Source organism: Pholcus phalangioides, unplaced genomic scaffold (assembly GCF_987345545.1).
Source record: "Pholcus phalangioides strain wild (caught in Gottingen) unplaced genomic scaffold, Ppha-v1.0 ptg000015l_1, whole genome shotgun sequence".
Classification (NCBI taxonomy): domain Eukaryota; kingdom Metazoa; phylum Arthropoda; class Arachnida; order Araneae; family Pholcidae; genus Pholcus; species Pholcus phalangioides.
In genome coordinates, this window is record NW_028301608.1 from 32,532,957 (window position 1) to 32,549,772 (window position 16,816).

Here is a 16,816-nt window from a genome sequence, read left to right on the forward strand (position 1 = left end):
TTGCCTGGTCTGACGAGTCTCGGTTCCAATTGCTTCGAGCTGATGGACGTGTACGGGTATGGAGACAACCTCATGAATCCATGGACCCTACATGTCAACAGGGGACTGTTCAAGCTGGTGGAGGCTCTGTGATGGTATGGGGCGTGTGCAGTTGGCGTGATATGGGACCCCCTGATACGTCTAGATACGACTCTGACAGGTGACAGATACGTAAGCATCCTGTCTGATCACCTGCACCCATTCATGTCCATTGTGCATTCCGACGGACTTTGACAATTTCAGCAGGACAATGCGACACCCCACACGTCCAGAATTGCTACAAAGTGGCTCCAGGAACACTCTTCTGACTTTAGACACTTCCGCTGGCCACCTAAATCCCCAGACATGAACGTTATTGAACATATCTAGGATGCCTTGCAACGTGCTGTTCAGAAGAAATCTCCACCCCCTCTTACTCCTACGGATTTATGGACAGCCCTGCAGGATTCATGGTGTCAATTACCTCCAGCACTACTTCAGACATTAGTCGAATCCATGCCACGTCGTGTTGCGGCACTTCTGCGGGCTCGCGGGAGCCCTACACGATATTAGGCAGGTGATTAGTTTTTTTTTGGCTCTTCAGTGTATTTCTCAAAACGGAATTTTGAGTTGCCTTTTTGAACTGAGTTGTTGGCATGTACTATCATCCGTCCATCTTATTGTGGCGATGAAGCTCTGAAATGCACATATGTTACAGTAAAGGCTTAGATCACAAACCTAGGTTTTATTGAATTGAGTTGTTGAGAAAAAAGCCTGAAAAGGAAAAGTTTAGAAGAACTGTTGCCTTGGACTGCAATTTGTTTTCAGGCAGAAATGCTCAGACAGACAATTTCATGGTGAGCTGGACTCATCATTTCAGTTCAAGGGGTTAATAATAATAATAAAGTTGAAACACAGAGGCTTCACAGAGGCATTCAGAGAATTTACTTTTTTTAGAGGTGATTAAAATTGATGTATGAATGATTAATATCAATAATGTTTTAATAAATATTCAGTATCAAGTAGTAATAAGTTAATGATATGGCAAATTACTAAAGATTTGTGAAAACGTGTTTGTTCAATCACTGATAGAAGAATATGGACTTTTCATGATCGATTTTGGTAATTAATGGTAAAAGCCCAAACTGGAAATGTGCTATGACCATTTTTCATTTCCATGAAATGAACCGAGAGAGAGAGATGAATTTTTTGGTGTAGAGAAAACATAATAAATATTCCAAATATTGTTATAATATTGATTAGTTTGTAAAAATTTTAATACCAAGTGATGTGAAGTTTTTATTCAGAGAGATTAGATTTGAAAGGGTCCTTTGAACTTTTTAGTTTTATAAATATTTTCATATACAATATTGATATATACATTGAAATATTTGATTCAAAATGCTTTGATGCCTGAAAACATCAATAGAAAACAGACTTAAAACTTCTGATAAGAACCCTTGCATCGAAAAATTCAGAAAATTTTGTATGAAAATTTAATTTACAAATCCCACAGTATACTTTTATTCATCGAGGACTCTGGGTCTCTTCAACCTAGGTTATTATGAGTTGCATCACTGAGATTTTGTAAGCTATTCAGTTGCTGATAAGATTTTTTCTTTTTAATATTAGAACACTATAAAAAAATGCAGCTGAAATATTTTTAATGTTAATATATGATGGATTATTCTGATATAAAATAAAAATTAAAGAGGGAATGTAATAGAAATATTGCTAGTTCAAGGAGCAGCTTATAAATTATGCAGTGATTGAGACATGAAAAAAAATGTTCTTCCTTATGTAGTATTTCTTCCAATATGCATGCATCCTTGGAGAAAATGAAATTTCTTTTTATATGCAAAATCTCTGTCATTCTGTAGTTATTTTCTATTCAAAAGCAGCAGCTTCATGTTTCTCCCAAAGCCACCCAGTCTTTTTGAAAAGTTGATCCTAGGATGAAAAAACTGGAAGCATTCCGGTATTTTCTCTCCCTTCTCTTTTCTTTATGTAGGTGCTCAAGAGACGCCTACAAAACTCCCTTTTTCTCCCTCCTGTTTCTTCAGAAAAACCTTCTGTCAGTCATTGTGGTAGAGATTTTCTTCTTGCCTACCTATCACATGCTTTAGGTTATGGAATTGGGGCCCATTCACAAAATATGATAATAATTCATGATTTTTTTTTTTGAAAATAAAAATTTGTGTCTCTTTGAACAAGTATATTGCATAGTCAGATAAGTGACGAGAGACATTTCAAAAGTTTTAGAAAGAGTAGCAGATTCTAAGCAATTTTAGATGGTTTTCTAAATTTAGAATTCTTAGGGCAATGTATTATTTTATTTTCCTCATAGTTTTTTGATTTTTCATGGATATTGCTTTTATTTTGGATTGCTGAATTTTTAGTATATTTCACATCCTTAATTTTCACGGGAATTTTTTTTTCCAGCTACCTCATTGGGTAGTTTGCCTGTTGTGGCCTTTGTAATTTGTATTAAGATAATAATTATCTTAATATAAATTTTGATACAAAATATTTACTTTGGTACTTAATACAAAATGTTTTGAAATTCATATTTATGAATTTCAAAAGTTTTGTAATGTTACTTAAAAAGCAAATAAGAAAATTTTTCTCATCAAAGGTTTTATTTTTTATGAACAAAGGTATTTAAATACATGAAGAAAACCATCTGCAGTTTTGATTAAAAATGTCAATCATATATTTATAATGTTTCTGGGCGCGGTATCTCAGGTTGATAAGATACTCGCCTAAAGTACCAAGGGATGTTTAGAGGTGTCGCGAGTTCGATACCCGATTCGTCCTTGTCAGAAAACTTTCCAGAAAAAATTGCTACCGTAGGGAGTCCCCCATCGAGGGGTTAGCGCTCCAACCTCTCGATGAGTATAAAAAACAAGCCTGCTGTTCGAAATCGGCAATAAATTGTAGGTCCCGGTCTAATTAGCCCTGGTGTGCAAAAAATGACCGTGGTGCGACAAAAATGATCAAAATGTTTCTGACATATTGGCCTAAGTTACGTATTGTTAAAAAAAATTAACTTAATTAACAAAATTAACTGATATTTTGAGAAGTAGCAATTTATATCCTTTTTCCTTACCTTTGTAAAAAAAAGAAATTGTTGGTTAAACTTATACAGTTGAACCCAGTTATAACGAACGCCAAGAGATCGGAGGAATCAGGAATCGGAATTATTTGATCAGTGAACATCAAATAATTTTGCTTTTTTTTTAATGATTAAGTGAAGTATTTTATTCTATTTCCATACAAGGGCGAGATTTCTCGTGTCAGAGTAACTGGAAAAAATACTAGAGAGCTCTATTTTCTTCCCCTTTCATCATCGCGACCTTTCATTGGCAATCCTATGAACGGAATTTTTGTTCCTTTACCTCAGCATTGGCTCCTTTTTTTTACTTTCCTGTTACTAAGATTATTTAAAATATGTATAATATTACACGTATATGGGGCGGATTCGAAAATGCTCTACTCATCTTTTTTTTCTTTGTTTCCAAAATATTAACAAAGACACTAGTTTATGAGAAACATCGCTGGTATTTCAACTGGGCAACATTGTCCAAATTTGTTGCTGAAAGCCCGAACGTAAAGAGTAAATCTTTTGATTTTCATCATTTGAATTGAACATTTATGTGTCCTTGAAGTAGTGTTAAACTTGTCGTGAATTTTGTCCTTGAGCGCAAAAGGTGTTTACACATATTGGGAAGGATTTTAGACCAAACTAGGAAGCCCCAAAACAGAATGTTTTACACTGTTGTTTTTGCATTGTTTTGCAACAATCCCTCAGTTGACTGGAAATGTTCTTCGGTAAAAATTCCCCATAATAGTGTTGTACAATTTTCTTAAAATTCTTCCAGATTGATCTGCAGCAACAGTGATTGTTCCACGACGTACGTCACAGTTTTTGGCATATTCTGCTTTGAGGCTTGGAAGGACTAAATAAAATAAGCGCAGCCCAAAATCACTAAAGTCCATCAGTGGTACATCTGGCATAGTGATCGAGTGATCATAGTGACGGAATCGCATCGTGAGTCCCCAGGTTCAAAACCCACGTGGTTCCCAACTTCGAGGTGCAAATGCGAGCCGATCTCCCCGTTAAAAAGTCTCGCCACAATGCGCTACAGTCCTACAACGGCACAACTATTCAATCATTCCACTTCAATAACAATTTGAAATATAGATGACATCACTTAAAATTCACACACAGCACTAGATACGCAACCCGGACAGTTAGGTACACACATTCACACTTCGGACACAACTCAATCGGTAATAAATTAGCCATGGCGATAGACCGGAGTTTATCTCGGTTTGGATGAAAGTGCTACATTTGGGAACTTGATAAGGACATGATGACAAAATGACAGACTTGATTCGAGTTTCTAGTGTCATTTTTTCTAGGAATGGGATCGTGCTTTTGGAAGTGTGTCTGTTCGCTTCATCCCGATGGAGCTTTGAAAATTATCAGGATAAAATTTTATAATATATTTTTAAAAATGGAGGTTATATAGCAGTTATTTGATAGTATGTGTAGAATTGAATTTTCATTTTCTTACAAATTTTTCTCTTTTGTTTTCCGTTAAAAAAGTATATCAGAAATGAATGTAAATCTTTTAGTGATTCGGATTTAAGATCAATGCCTTATCTTTCTCCCATTAATTTGTTTCCTCCAGGAAAAAAAAGAAAATGGAAATTTTTGGAAGTATTTAGGCCCATTATTGTTCATTCCCTTCATGTTCAATATGTATTCGTTCCCTTCCCTCTGTAATGGTCTGTACGGTAACCAAGAGAGGACCAAGCAGTTGCGGTTTCTTTTCTTTTTTTTGGACAATCCGAAATTGGAAAGGAGTTCGGATGTCCCTTGTCTGAAAAACTTATCTATATATACACGAAAAAAAGACGCATATGCACGCGTGTGAACTCTCTTCTTCGATATCCCCCGGTGTTGCTGGGTTTTTAGAAAAGAAAAATCTCAAAAGAAAAATGCAGATGCACCGCAACCCCCACGGTTCTTGGTCCTCCAACTGCCTGCACAGACACACACAAACCATTAACGTCCTATTTCCCCAGATGACACGCCGTTCCAACTCCGCAATACGTCAAACGGTGCGTGCATGTATACTTCAATCTTGGTCGTCTTCTTCCAAGAAAGAAGAACATTTCCAAACTCAAGCTCCCCCTCCTACGCAATGCAATATCTCGGAGGGATTTTATGCGCCGCTGGCGCGGCAAATAGTGCCACCCTCTGTGGCTCGGTGCTCTTGCTGCACGTTTCGAACTGCTTCCCTTCTCTCTTCAATACCTGTTTGTTCCTGTCCGAAGTATTTTACCTTTATTTATTTCTCCTTCCCCCTTTTTTTTTCATTTCCTTCTTAAATTTCGACATGAAATGCAAAAAGTTCTGGTCTTATATTCGACGTGCACGTCGTACTATTTGAATAGCGGAAAAGCAATTTAAAAGATTGAGAATTGTCTGCTTTAGGGAGGGCTATCTGTCCAGGGAGTTACTTGTGTTTTTGTGCGTGGTCAGTTGGCCTTGACAAGATGAATGAATTGTTTATGTACACATACAGTATATATGGTAATTTTTTTTTTTTGGTTGAAACATCAATCACCTCCATCTTGTGCTGGTGTTCGGAACCATGCCATAAATTGTAATAATAATGTTATGTAACATACGCTAGGCCAGTTGCGTGGGATGTCAGAAGTTTAATCAATGTATTTATATAAAACGAAGCCAAATGTTGTAAAAAAAAACTTTTCAAGCAGAAATAACTTTTGTGTGTGAATTATAAAGTGTCTGGGGATTATTGTCTCGTGTGTATAACACAGGAAGTGAGAAAATCCCAGGCCGCCATAGCGATAAAAAATTGATATTCTGCCTAATTTTTTTTTTATGTCTAAGAACAGCTTAAAAGCATCGGGAATTGCGTTAGTGTGTCTGTTAGCACGGAAAGAAAGTCCCTAAGGCCTGGATAAGTTAAAGAATGCAATATTTTGGGTGGATTTTGTCGGGAAAAAATTTTTTTGCACCTGTGAAATTTTTCTGGCACCTAAATTTTTTTCCGATTTGTCTAGCCCTGGTATAAATAATTGTAACTCGAGTCGTTCTGAAATTAGTTCCGAAAGTTACTCTTACCATGAAAATCTCGTAATAAACTTCCCCTGTTTAAAATACAGTTGAGTCTTGTTTACATGACATTCCGTGTTATCCACGTCTCGACTATCAGAGGCGGGCGCGCGGTAATCCAGGTCGATAAGATTCTGTCCTAAAGTACCAAAGGATGTTTAGAGGTATCGTGAGTTCGATACCCGGTTCGTCTTTGTCAGAAACTTTACTTACACAGGGGTTCAACAGAAATAGCGACATTACCACGGAAAAAAATTGTTACCGCATGGATTCTCACACCGAGGGGTTAGAGCACCAACCTCTCGATGAGTATAAATATAAACGGTGCCTTTCGGAATCGGCAATAAGTTGTAGGTCCCGGTCTAATTAGCCCTCGTGTGCACAAAATGACCGTGGTGCGACAAAAATGATCAGATGACTATGAGAGGTACCGCGGGCTATAGTTTGGGGCGGTAGGCAAATTAATGGAATTGGTGATCAAGAAAATTAGACTAAAACGGGAGGATGGTGGCAAAAAAAAGCCATAAATCCGCCTTTGCCCACAGTATACCCCCACATTCAAGGCGCGAATGCGAGCCGATCTCCTCTTTAAAAAGTCTCACCACAGAGAGCAACAGACCTACAAACAGTATAAATGTAATTCAATCATAACACATCACTCACTTCACTTCTGAAATACGGATGGTGGCACTGAAAAATCAAACGCAACACTACATACGCACTCAGACTTAGGTAGACGCACAGTTACACTTTCGGCACAACTCACTAGGTAGTCAATCGCCCATAGATGGTGATAGACCTTAGTTGTGCCCGGTTTGAAAGAAAGTAAGTATACCCCCCACAATATACGCTGTACTCGTATAAAAATTTGTTAGCATGGTGCCGTATCGCAATGTACGAGTGATTTTGCTTGTACAAGCGTAGATCTAAGATGATGTGCCTGGAACAAGGCAACTTATATTCTAATGGTTATTAAAATATCCTGTATTTTATGAAAAAGCATATTTTCCATGTAGTATGTATTTCTTGTGGGGGGGGGGGGGTTTCTTTGGAAAAATTCGAGTGTGAATATTCTGGCTGGTGACGAATTTCCCTACACATTTCATCTGAACATATGCAGGGTTACATCGAGCTAAAAGATTATCGGCTTGCGATTCATCCAAGTTACGGAAATATATTCGCGTGAAATAAAAAAAATGCTTCAACTTGCGAGAAAATTTTCAACTTACGAGAAAAATCAATAAATTCGCTTTAACTACGACGATCACCTTCGACTTTACTGAATCTCTCAATCTTTCGTGTGTCCAGCGAATTTCTTTTCGAACGTTAAATGCTCGGTAGAACATTTTCTCGTAAGGTGAAGCTTTTTTTTTTTATTTTCCGCGAATATATTTTCGTAACTTGGATTAATCGCAAGTCGATACTCTTTTAGCTCGATGTAACCCTTCATATATTTTGTTGAAGTGTGCAAGGAAATTCGTTGCCAGCCAGAAATGAACGCTTACACACTCGAATTTTTATGAGACTAAAAAATGAGCGTTTCTTCACTCGTTTCCAGGGCTCTTAGTGTTTGCGGAGGACCCGCAGTTGCAGAAGCAATGGTCGAGCAGGACGTCATGACTTCAGTCTCAACATTCTTGAAAGAAGTAAGCAGAACTTCTCTTTTCTTTAAATAATTTAAGTCATAAAGGAATTTAAATTTTAATTGCATAACGAGTGTCATGCAGTAGAGAAAATTGTGGCCAATATGCTCTGGTCTGGACCAGCGTTTCTCATCCTGTGATACGTAAAGATAAGACAAGGAGAGCACCAGCTGACTTGAAAATTTGATTTTGGTTAAATGAAAATTGTTTCACTATATACAATCAATATTAGTGATGTTCATGTTGGTCCGAATAATAAATTACGCCTACCTACTTTAAATTGGCGATCCTTCGAATTGTTTCAGAAATTTCGCTTGTACGAGTATTTACGTTCAGAAACGCTGCACTGGACAATTCTTTTTCTTTTGGCTTTTCTCTTGTATTTTTTACTAATTTGCACATTTATGGAACGTTAGGCGAAATTCATGGAACGTTAGGCCGGGCATATTTTTTTTTTCAATTTTTCTTACTTATGTCCTTTTTTAGATTTTTGTTCCCTGAAATGCAAATACGTCTTATGAATCAACTATCTGACCGAACGGGTACATTTCCGAGAAATTAAAGTAACGAAAATATATACTTTGCTTGTATCCCAAGAATAAATTATAGGGAATAGGTATGTGGGAGATCTTTTTTATACTACGGATGTACAGTATCTCGTTCATACCAGGGCCATACGCAAGTTCCACCTTTGGGGGGGGGGGGGCACGAGGAATTCTTCTAGAGAAAATTTGAGTTGTCAATTTTCAATCAATTTAGGTATTGATACCACACCTTCCACCAGGGCCGGACTATTCTTTAAAAATTTACATACCCGAATCAATATTTTATATACTAACGGCGGACGTGTGGTATAAAAAAAATACGGTAAAAATTTTGCTTACTTTGTATTTTTCCAGCTTTGAGTATCACACCGCGGCACGGTATTGTAACGAAATTATTTTACGATATATCTCAGGAAGTACAAGATGCAGATAGAGGCCAATAATATCTACCAATGGATCTCGATTAGACTAATCGCTCGATACCCCTCATTTATGTGAGTACTGTATATCTTCTGTTTTGGTTAACATCCTGAAAGGTCGTATTGCACTGTATGTAACGAGATGTAAAATATGTATCCACGTTCAAACTGCGACGAGACAGCCTCCACCGATATTTCTGCATTGATAGCAATTGATTCAATAAGCGTATCTGTTTCTCTTTTTTCTGATATTTTTGCGTAATATTCTTGCGATGTCTGACTTTTGCATTACGTACTCAATTTACGTGAACTTATCTCATTCCTCACTAGAAGCATCTTACGCGTCCCGCATATCATTAATAAGACTCATTCTCAGGTGCCTACTCCTTTCTGCGTCAGGTGTCCTAGAGCAGAAGTGGTAGGCGGAAGAGTTATGCATGGAAGGCTGGTGCGTCTTAAGTTGCTCCCATCTCAGATGTGTCCTATCATGGTTTAGACGCGCGTGCTCTCGTACATGCAAAACACCTGCTTTATATAAAAATACAACGGGAGAACATTTTTTACCCATCTCCCAGGGCGCGGAGTCGAGCGTCTTTAATGAGTTCCTGATTCCCCGGAGAGGAACCGGGAGAATATACATACAAAAAAAAATTCTTGCCTCTCTTCCGCGAAAAGCATTAGTGTTTCTTTTTCCTGAATTAAATTTTGCGCGGGTGCTTATATATTCGTAATACGCTGGCTATGGTGGCTCTCTGATGATGCCTGGGGGATGGAAAATAAGGTGGTTGTGGAAGAAGCTGGATGAATGGATCCCTTCCAGTCATCTTCCACCCATACCTAGTAACCTCCCTATTTTTACACTGCTTGCTATTACTAGGGATTAGAGTAAGATGAAAAGAGGAAGTTGTAAAGTTCGCCGCCGGATAAGTAAAGAGCAGAGCTATGCAAATGAGGTGGTTTCCCAGGAGGATCCCTTTCTCAATAACTCGCAGTTTTTTTCGGCCGCCCCGTGTATTTTACTGGTGGCAGTGTAAGTATTCTTCGCAGTTGTTAAGGAGTGAATGACGCGCTCCTTTACCAAATATCTGTATGTTACACGTGGGAAAAGTGTGCACATGTGGTGGTTGTCTGTTCCCTTTTCACTATTGAAGATTTCACCACCGTCACAGCCCCTTTGATTGACCCGAATTTTTTTCCATCCCGGGATATTTAGAGGCCTCTAGTTCGGTATTAAAGGGATTTGGGTGTCCCAGAAAATTGCCTGCAGATATTATATTGATTTTATTTTCCTATTTTGTATGCGTGCGTACCCCACATTTTTTTTACCAAGGAAGGTATTCGAGAAACATCTGAGACCATCGAAACGTGGCCCACATCACTAAATGCTCAATCAGAGCTTTAAAAGTTCGCGCATGTGTATTTTTTTTACACTTTCTCAAGTGCATGTGTCATTATCCGTTATGTTATACCAGGTCTTCAACCTTTCAGACATTGCGGGGCAAATTAGAACTTTCCATGAAGCCCGCGGGCCACTAAGTCGTAAAGTGGAATTCCCCGTTTTTTCACCATTGTTCCCCAAATTATTAGACACTTCTATTTACTACAAGATTCATTGAAAGACTGGTTATTTGTGGAAATGAAGATTACGAGGAAGAAAATCATTATTACTGCCCCCACGGGGACACGAACCCCGGTCTCTCGCTTGTCGGACGAGTGCTGTACCATCTAAGCTATGGAAGCAGATAGAATATTTCAATCTTGGAACGTATATATATATGTTGAAAGGCTCCGTACATGGACGGCGGCAGCAATCAACTAATTGCTCGTGAATGACATTGACCACCAAATTGCCACATGTATATAGAGATGTCCTCTCCACTTGTTAATTTGTTAATACAAGTGGCAGTGATGAATTTTCTTCCTTGTAATCCTCATCTCTACAAATAACCAGTCTTTCAATGAACCTTGTATTAATAAGTGGAGAGGACATCTCTATATGCACTTCTATTTACTTTGAAATTATTTCTTTCATTGAATCTGAAGTTTATCTTAATAATTCTAAAACTATGTTTTCATTAAATTTACATTTTCATTAATTATGAAATCATTTCTTTCTGTAATTCTGTAATTATTTTTCCTTAATTATGAAATTAATTTTTCCAATAATTATGCAATTATTTGTGCCAATAATTCTGAAATTACTGTATTTTTTTCATCAAGGTGTGTTTTAGCATTTCTGTAAATGCTTTAATTATGTATGCTGAATTGCACCTCTCCGAAATATATAGAATCAGGTCTTGAAAAGCGTTTTGGCCCCGATCCCCGAATTCGTTAGGACGACTCTTTTAATGTATCAAATGCACAGCATTACTATTGAATTTAGATAATATCTCGCAGTTCTAAATACAGCAATACAGATTTAAGTGACCCACAGAGCTCTTTAACAATTTATTTTATTTATTTATTTTTTTTTTTTTTTTTTTGCAATTTAATCGTTGAAGACCCATGTGTTGTACAAATAATTTTTTCACATAAAATCTAAATATTAAAGCAGTCTTGCTCTATTTTTTTATCTTTCGTTTTTAGAGCAGTAGCGGTTCAACTCTTTTTCTGGCCCGCACTAATATCGAGGCTAGAAATTTTGATATGTTCACAGTCATAGACAAAATCGTTCGACTGTCAATGGACAAATGGCGGATTTTGTCTATAGTTGCGAACACATCGCCAGATGTTCCATCGACTTTGTCACGCGTCCACATTTGCAAAATGTCGCGCAACTTGTCTCAAGTTTTCCATCCGAGACGATAAAAGTTGCAGAACACCCGATTTTTTTGTTGCGCAATTGCCTGCAGACAGTCGCGGAGCATTGTCCCACGTCCCGTATTTTTAAGAAATTCGTCAGTGCTTCGCGAAATTTCAATTAAATTCGAAAAATAAACGGCATTGTTACAGATTCGTTGTATGGGTTTGAAACCTGTCAGTATTATATAAATCAGTGTTCTTAAACCTTTTTTAAAAGAGAAAAATAATTGAAAAATTTTCGCGGACCGGCGAAAGAAATAATTGCGCATGCCGATGGCTGAGACAGAAATTAAAACGAAAAAAGAGACGATGATTTATTTATTAAATCTTGAATTAAGTAGTGACTACAATTGGATGAAATGTTTCCCGGATCGGCAGGAAATTCTAACGGATTGACAACGGTCCGTGGGCTAGCGGTTGAAAAACACTGATGTAAACTAACTATGCACTATAAATTTTTTAAATCCAAAAATTCTTTTTTTATTTTTACAGGAATAATCTAAATATTCTTCATCGTTTTGAAAATTTTTGTGGCAAACCTTTTTGCGTGCTGCAGGGGTTACTCCCCCAATTTCATAAAATGATTTTAATCACCGACATCAATCTCTATAATAAAGGGCTCCATCACAAAGCTTTGATGAAGAGAACAGAGTGTTGTTGAAACCCAAGTTTTTCCCCCTAACCATATGTTTAAGAATATTATTTACAATCGTTTATTGCAGCATTTTCTGAAGTTGAGATAGAATATTTTGAATTATAGCAGAAATTAATTTTCCTGCTTGATTTTTGATTTTTATTTTAGTGATTAACTATTTCTAATACAAAATATATTTAATGCAGTGATTCCCTAATGGTGTGCTGTGGCATGTTAGGGTACTGTGAGATTGGTAAAAAAAAAAAGGGAGGTGATATCGATTATTTTATAGAGTTGTAATTCACAACAAGTGTCCCGGTAGAGAAAGGTGCTACCAAAGTGTTTCAAGATCCCCAGCAAGAAGTACCACGAACGTGAAAATTTTGGTAATCTCTGATTGCAATGAGTAACTTCATACAAAAATTTCACCAAGAATATTTTTTGGTCAACTTCAAATTTTATTAGAGAAAAAAAAAGAATGCAATTCTCCCTCTGGCTTTTTTTGTTTATTCAGAAAATTTTAAATCCCTGTATAGAAATTCTGTGGTGGTGATGACAATTTTATAAATATTAAGCTTCCCAACTTCTCTTATTTTTACTGTATTTTTTTAACAGCTAAATGAATCTCCACATTTTCATAAAAATTCTATTTTATTTTGGTATTACTGACTTTTTCTTCCCATCTTAAAAATATCTTGTATTTACATATATCGAGGAATTGAGGAAATATAGTGCTTTGCTTTCTTTGAGGATGAGGAGATTAGCATTTCCTTCTCCAAAACTTCTATGAAAAAATACTTGAAGTGAAAGTATTTTTGAGTCACCAAGCTAGAAAAATGTAAAAAAAACATTGTTTATCCTGCACATTTTTTTTTGAGACTCATTTTTGTTATTATTTTAGATGAGAAACGCAATTTTCACTCGAAAAATTAGTGTGCCAATCTTAGTTTTAATGTGCAACTTAGTTTTGTTAATTTTTTAAATCAAAATTTTTAATTTTTCCTCATAAATCTTTTTCATATTAGTAGAATGTATGTATGATAAGCTAATAAATAATACATCAAGTAAAATAATGTATTAATATAAAAATAATATTAAGAGTAAAAAAATTGAGAGTTTTTGCATTTATATTTTTTGATACTCTTGATTTTTTTTCCCAAGTAATGTTTTTGTTAATTTGTTTTTACTGAAGTATTAGAAGTATCACTACTCCTGTCATAATTTTTTTCTGAATTCATTAAAAATTATGGAAATGAAGTCAAGTTCATTATACATGACAATGAATTTGTGATGTTTCTTCAAGCATTGCTCTTAAATGAACATAAATACACTTTTACAATTTTTAATGTGAGCTGAGTTACGTTTTTACTTGCAAAAATTTTAAAATTGTTTTTTTTATTATCTCTATATTACTCAAATTTTGAAACGTTGTTAGATAGTCAAACTAATTCTGACTTAGCCAAGCACTTTTCTACAGTTTATAGAATATTTTAAGACTCCAGGTGTTTTTATGTTTTTGTTTTGAAATCAATGCATTTGTTTTCAGTATTGAAATTTTATTTCTATTTATTATTTTTTGATATTTATGGCAACTGCTTAGAAATCTTAACTCGTAACCAACAAATTATTCACTTTTGTGTGATTTGTGTGTCCTTTTTAGTTCCGACCTCAGGGCTTTGATTTGAGAAAACTAAGTCAAGAGAAGTACACAGCTAAAAAAGAAGCATTTGGAGAAGTCTGTGGTCTTCTAACTTCACTTTGGTAAATGCCAATTGAAAATAAAAAGATGTGAAATTTTTTGAATTTTTTGCAAATGATGTTTAATTAAAAATATATGGTTCATAGATAGAGACTGTATAGTAAAACCTCCATGAAATCACCTTCACTCTGAAGCCAAATTTTTTGAGGGTTTAGACTTTTCCTGTATGTACACAATTAATTGATCACCTCTATACAGGGACCCACGTCTCAGTAGAGTTGGTTTACGAGTGGAATTTTTTGGGTAGGCTTATATTGTTGAAATTTTCACTGCTACAGAGACAATAGGATTGGAGTATGAAAAAATTAAAAGTGAGCCAAATAGGATAACAGGATAAAACTGTTTTCTTTGGCTCTAATTAGAGTTGTACTTGGGGAGGAATGGAATACAAATAAACGTTCTATATCTATTTTACTGTCATTTACCTACCATTGATTGACATGGAGCTCTATATGTTAATGCAGTTTACAATTCATTCAGTTACGTTTGTACAGAGCATGTTATTTAAAATGACTCGTTATGAATTCATGCTGTTTTTAATGTCAAATAAGTGCAGTTATCTCTCATATGAAAGCAGATTCTTCAAAGTTTGTCTGTATTGTTTTTCTTTCTTACTCAATTCAAATTGGTTACAAGCTGTTTTATTTAGTTTTATTTCTAATTTATTATTTTGTATTGAAATTTACAATCTCAGTAAAATTTACTTTCAATATCACATTTATTATCATCATTCCCCCCCCCCCCATCTTTCCCATTAAATACATGTCCTAAAACTTCACCTTTTTTTCCTCTTCTAGTGAAAATAGCAGTGCTGCCTTAGATATCTTCAACAGTAATAACCTGCTGTTACTATTGCTGCCATATCTGAAACTAGACATTTCAGAAATGATACTGGCTGTAGGTGAGTCAAATGGCTTCAGCCTTTATTGCACTTAATCTTTCATATTGCGACTTCCTTGTATCTGTTCTGTCAGATTTTGTATTTATTGTATAATCAAATTTAGCTTTCAAATGCGTTGAACACATTCATTTTATTACTTCAGCCTTGTACTATTTTGTATAAACTCATTATAAGTAATAATTTTATATCAATGATAATAGTAAAATTTTTCATGAGAAAAATCATTTTAGTGAGACTGGCTAATTTGAGCCAGTATTTCATTTAAAATACTCTCACCATAGCACATACAAGTCAACCTTGGAACTAAGCCTCTCTGTAGTGGCAATGTTCATCTCTGGGAAAATAGGTCTCTTCCCCCCCCCCAAAAAAAAAAATTCACAAAAATCCTGAAAAAAAAAATTGTCAATTTTTTTTTGAAGTTTTGTTTGGGGCGGGGGAACTGCCAACCTATATCAAATTTTTTTTTTAATTCAAATCAATTTCCTTCAAATTTAGAAAAAAATTGTGAATCTGACATTGTTTATCAAACTAGCGAGTAATGCAAGCAATGTCTGGCACTGGCCAGGTTTTCTTCATGTACAGGGAGCATTAAAAAGTGATGAACCATTGTTTGGGAACCAAGGTAACAAAAGTAGACATTCCAAAAGGCATTGTTGCTAGACAGTTTTTTGACCCTATCAGATTTTTTCATTAAGTTGGTACCTATTTGGTGAACATAAAAATTTGACCAGAATCATAAAGATTGATATGAAATTGTAAATTTATGCATATGCACAGACACACAAAACATCAATTATATATATAGATAGATGTCAAGTTTTCTGTCCAACTTTAATGAAATTTGAACTTTTATTCATCAAAAAGAACTCTAGGTTATGACAAGTTATCTTAGTGCAAACTGCACGTTTTTGTGTCAATCGGTTGATTTGTTATTGTGATATTTATTTTTTGGAGACATAGTCTGTGCATGATGCCATTTTGTACTCGATAGGATAATGGCACTCAAAAAATCCTTGTACAAAAGAAGTTTCTAAAAAAAACAGATTTCTGTAGTTTTTTAAGATTTGCAGTAATTCCGAATTTTATTGTAGAAATCTGTAGAAACTACAGAAATTCCATAATAGTAGTTGGCAAGTATGCTACAGACAGCAGATGGCTTTCAGCGCGATACTTATATAAATCCAGACACGCTTATTTTTATAATTTGTTGCGTGAGAACTCCAGCCAAGCTTAAGCAGCTTTCATTTAGTTAAGGATCACCAGACAGACTTGTGTGTTTAATCTGATTCGATGGATAAAATTTCCAAATAATTTTCAAGAGGTAAGACAAAGTTTTTTATAATTATGAAAAGGTTTTATGTAATGCCAGAACAATAATATGGTCATTCGTAAGAAGCTATTGTCAAATTAAAGATGATGTGTTACATAACTTCAAGTTCATTCTTGCCATCAGAATTTGTTTCTTTTCCTATCTTTTTTTTTAATGCAAGAATTCATTTTCTCTAGTTCAGTGCATGCAAACAGTCACAGAAAACAACATGAATGCACTCAAGACTCTTGCAGAAACTAAAAATGTGGAATCTCTAAAATCAATCATGTCTTTAACATGCAATGACGGAATCCATATTCACATCAAGATTCTGACTACTGGTGACTCACTATTTCCTTCTTTTATAAGCCAATATAGTACTGTATTTCTTAGCATATTTGTTCACTATGCTTGATTTTTTTTTTAAATAATTTTGTATGCTTGCAATGCTTACACTATTGTGTTGACAGTGTTAATTTCTGTTTAAAAAAACACCACCTTCGTGAAGTTGACTATTGACAATATCGTATAACAAGAATCCCAACCATCGATCAAGATTGACCAGATGTTAAACCCGCACACAACATTGTGTTTTGCAGTGCAATTTTTGCTCTGTGTATTCCAATCTTACA

At 35.4% G+C, this 16,816-nt stretch overlaps 1 protein-coding gene across 1 annotated transcript in view; it reads left to right on the top strand.

Moving 5' to 3' along the window:
* LOC149075836 (HEAT repeat-containing protein 3) overlaps positions 1–16,816 on the top strand; it is a 47,657-nt gene that overhangs the window by 16,266 nt on the left and 14,575 nt on the right. The window contains exons 3-6 of the mRNA XM_089243351.1: positions 7,731–7,818; positions 13,876–13,976; positions 14,772–14,875; positions 16,382–16,525. Coding sequence (XP_089099477.1) covers positions 7,731–7,818; positions 13,876–13,976; positions 14,772–14,875; positions 16,382–16,525 — 437 coding nt within the window. The remainder of the gene's footprint in view (positions 1–7,730; positions 7,819–13,875; positions 13,977–14,771; positions 14,876–16,381; positions 16,526–16,816) is intronic.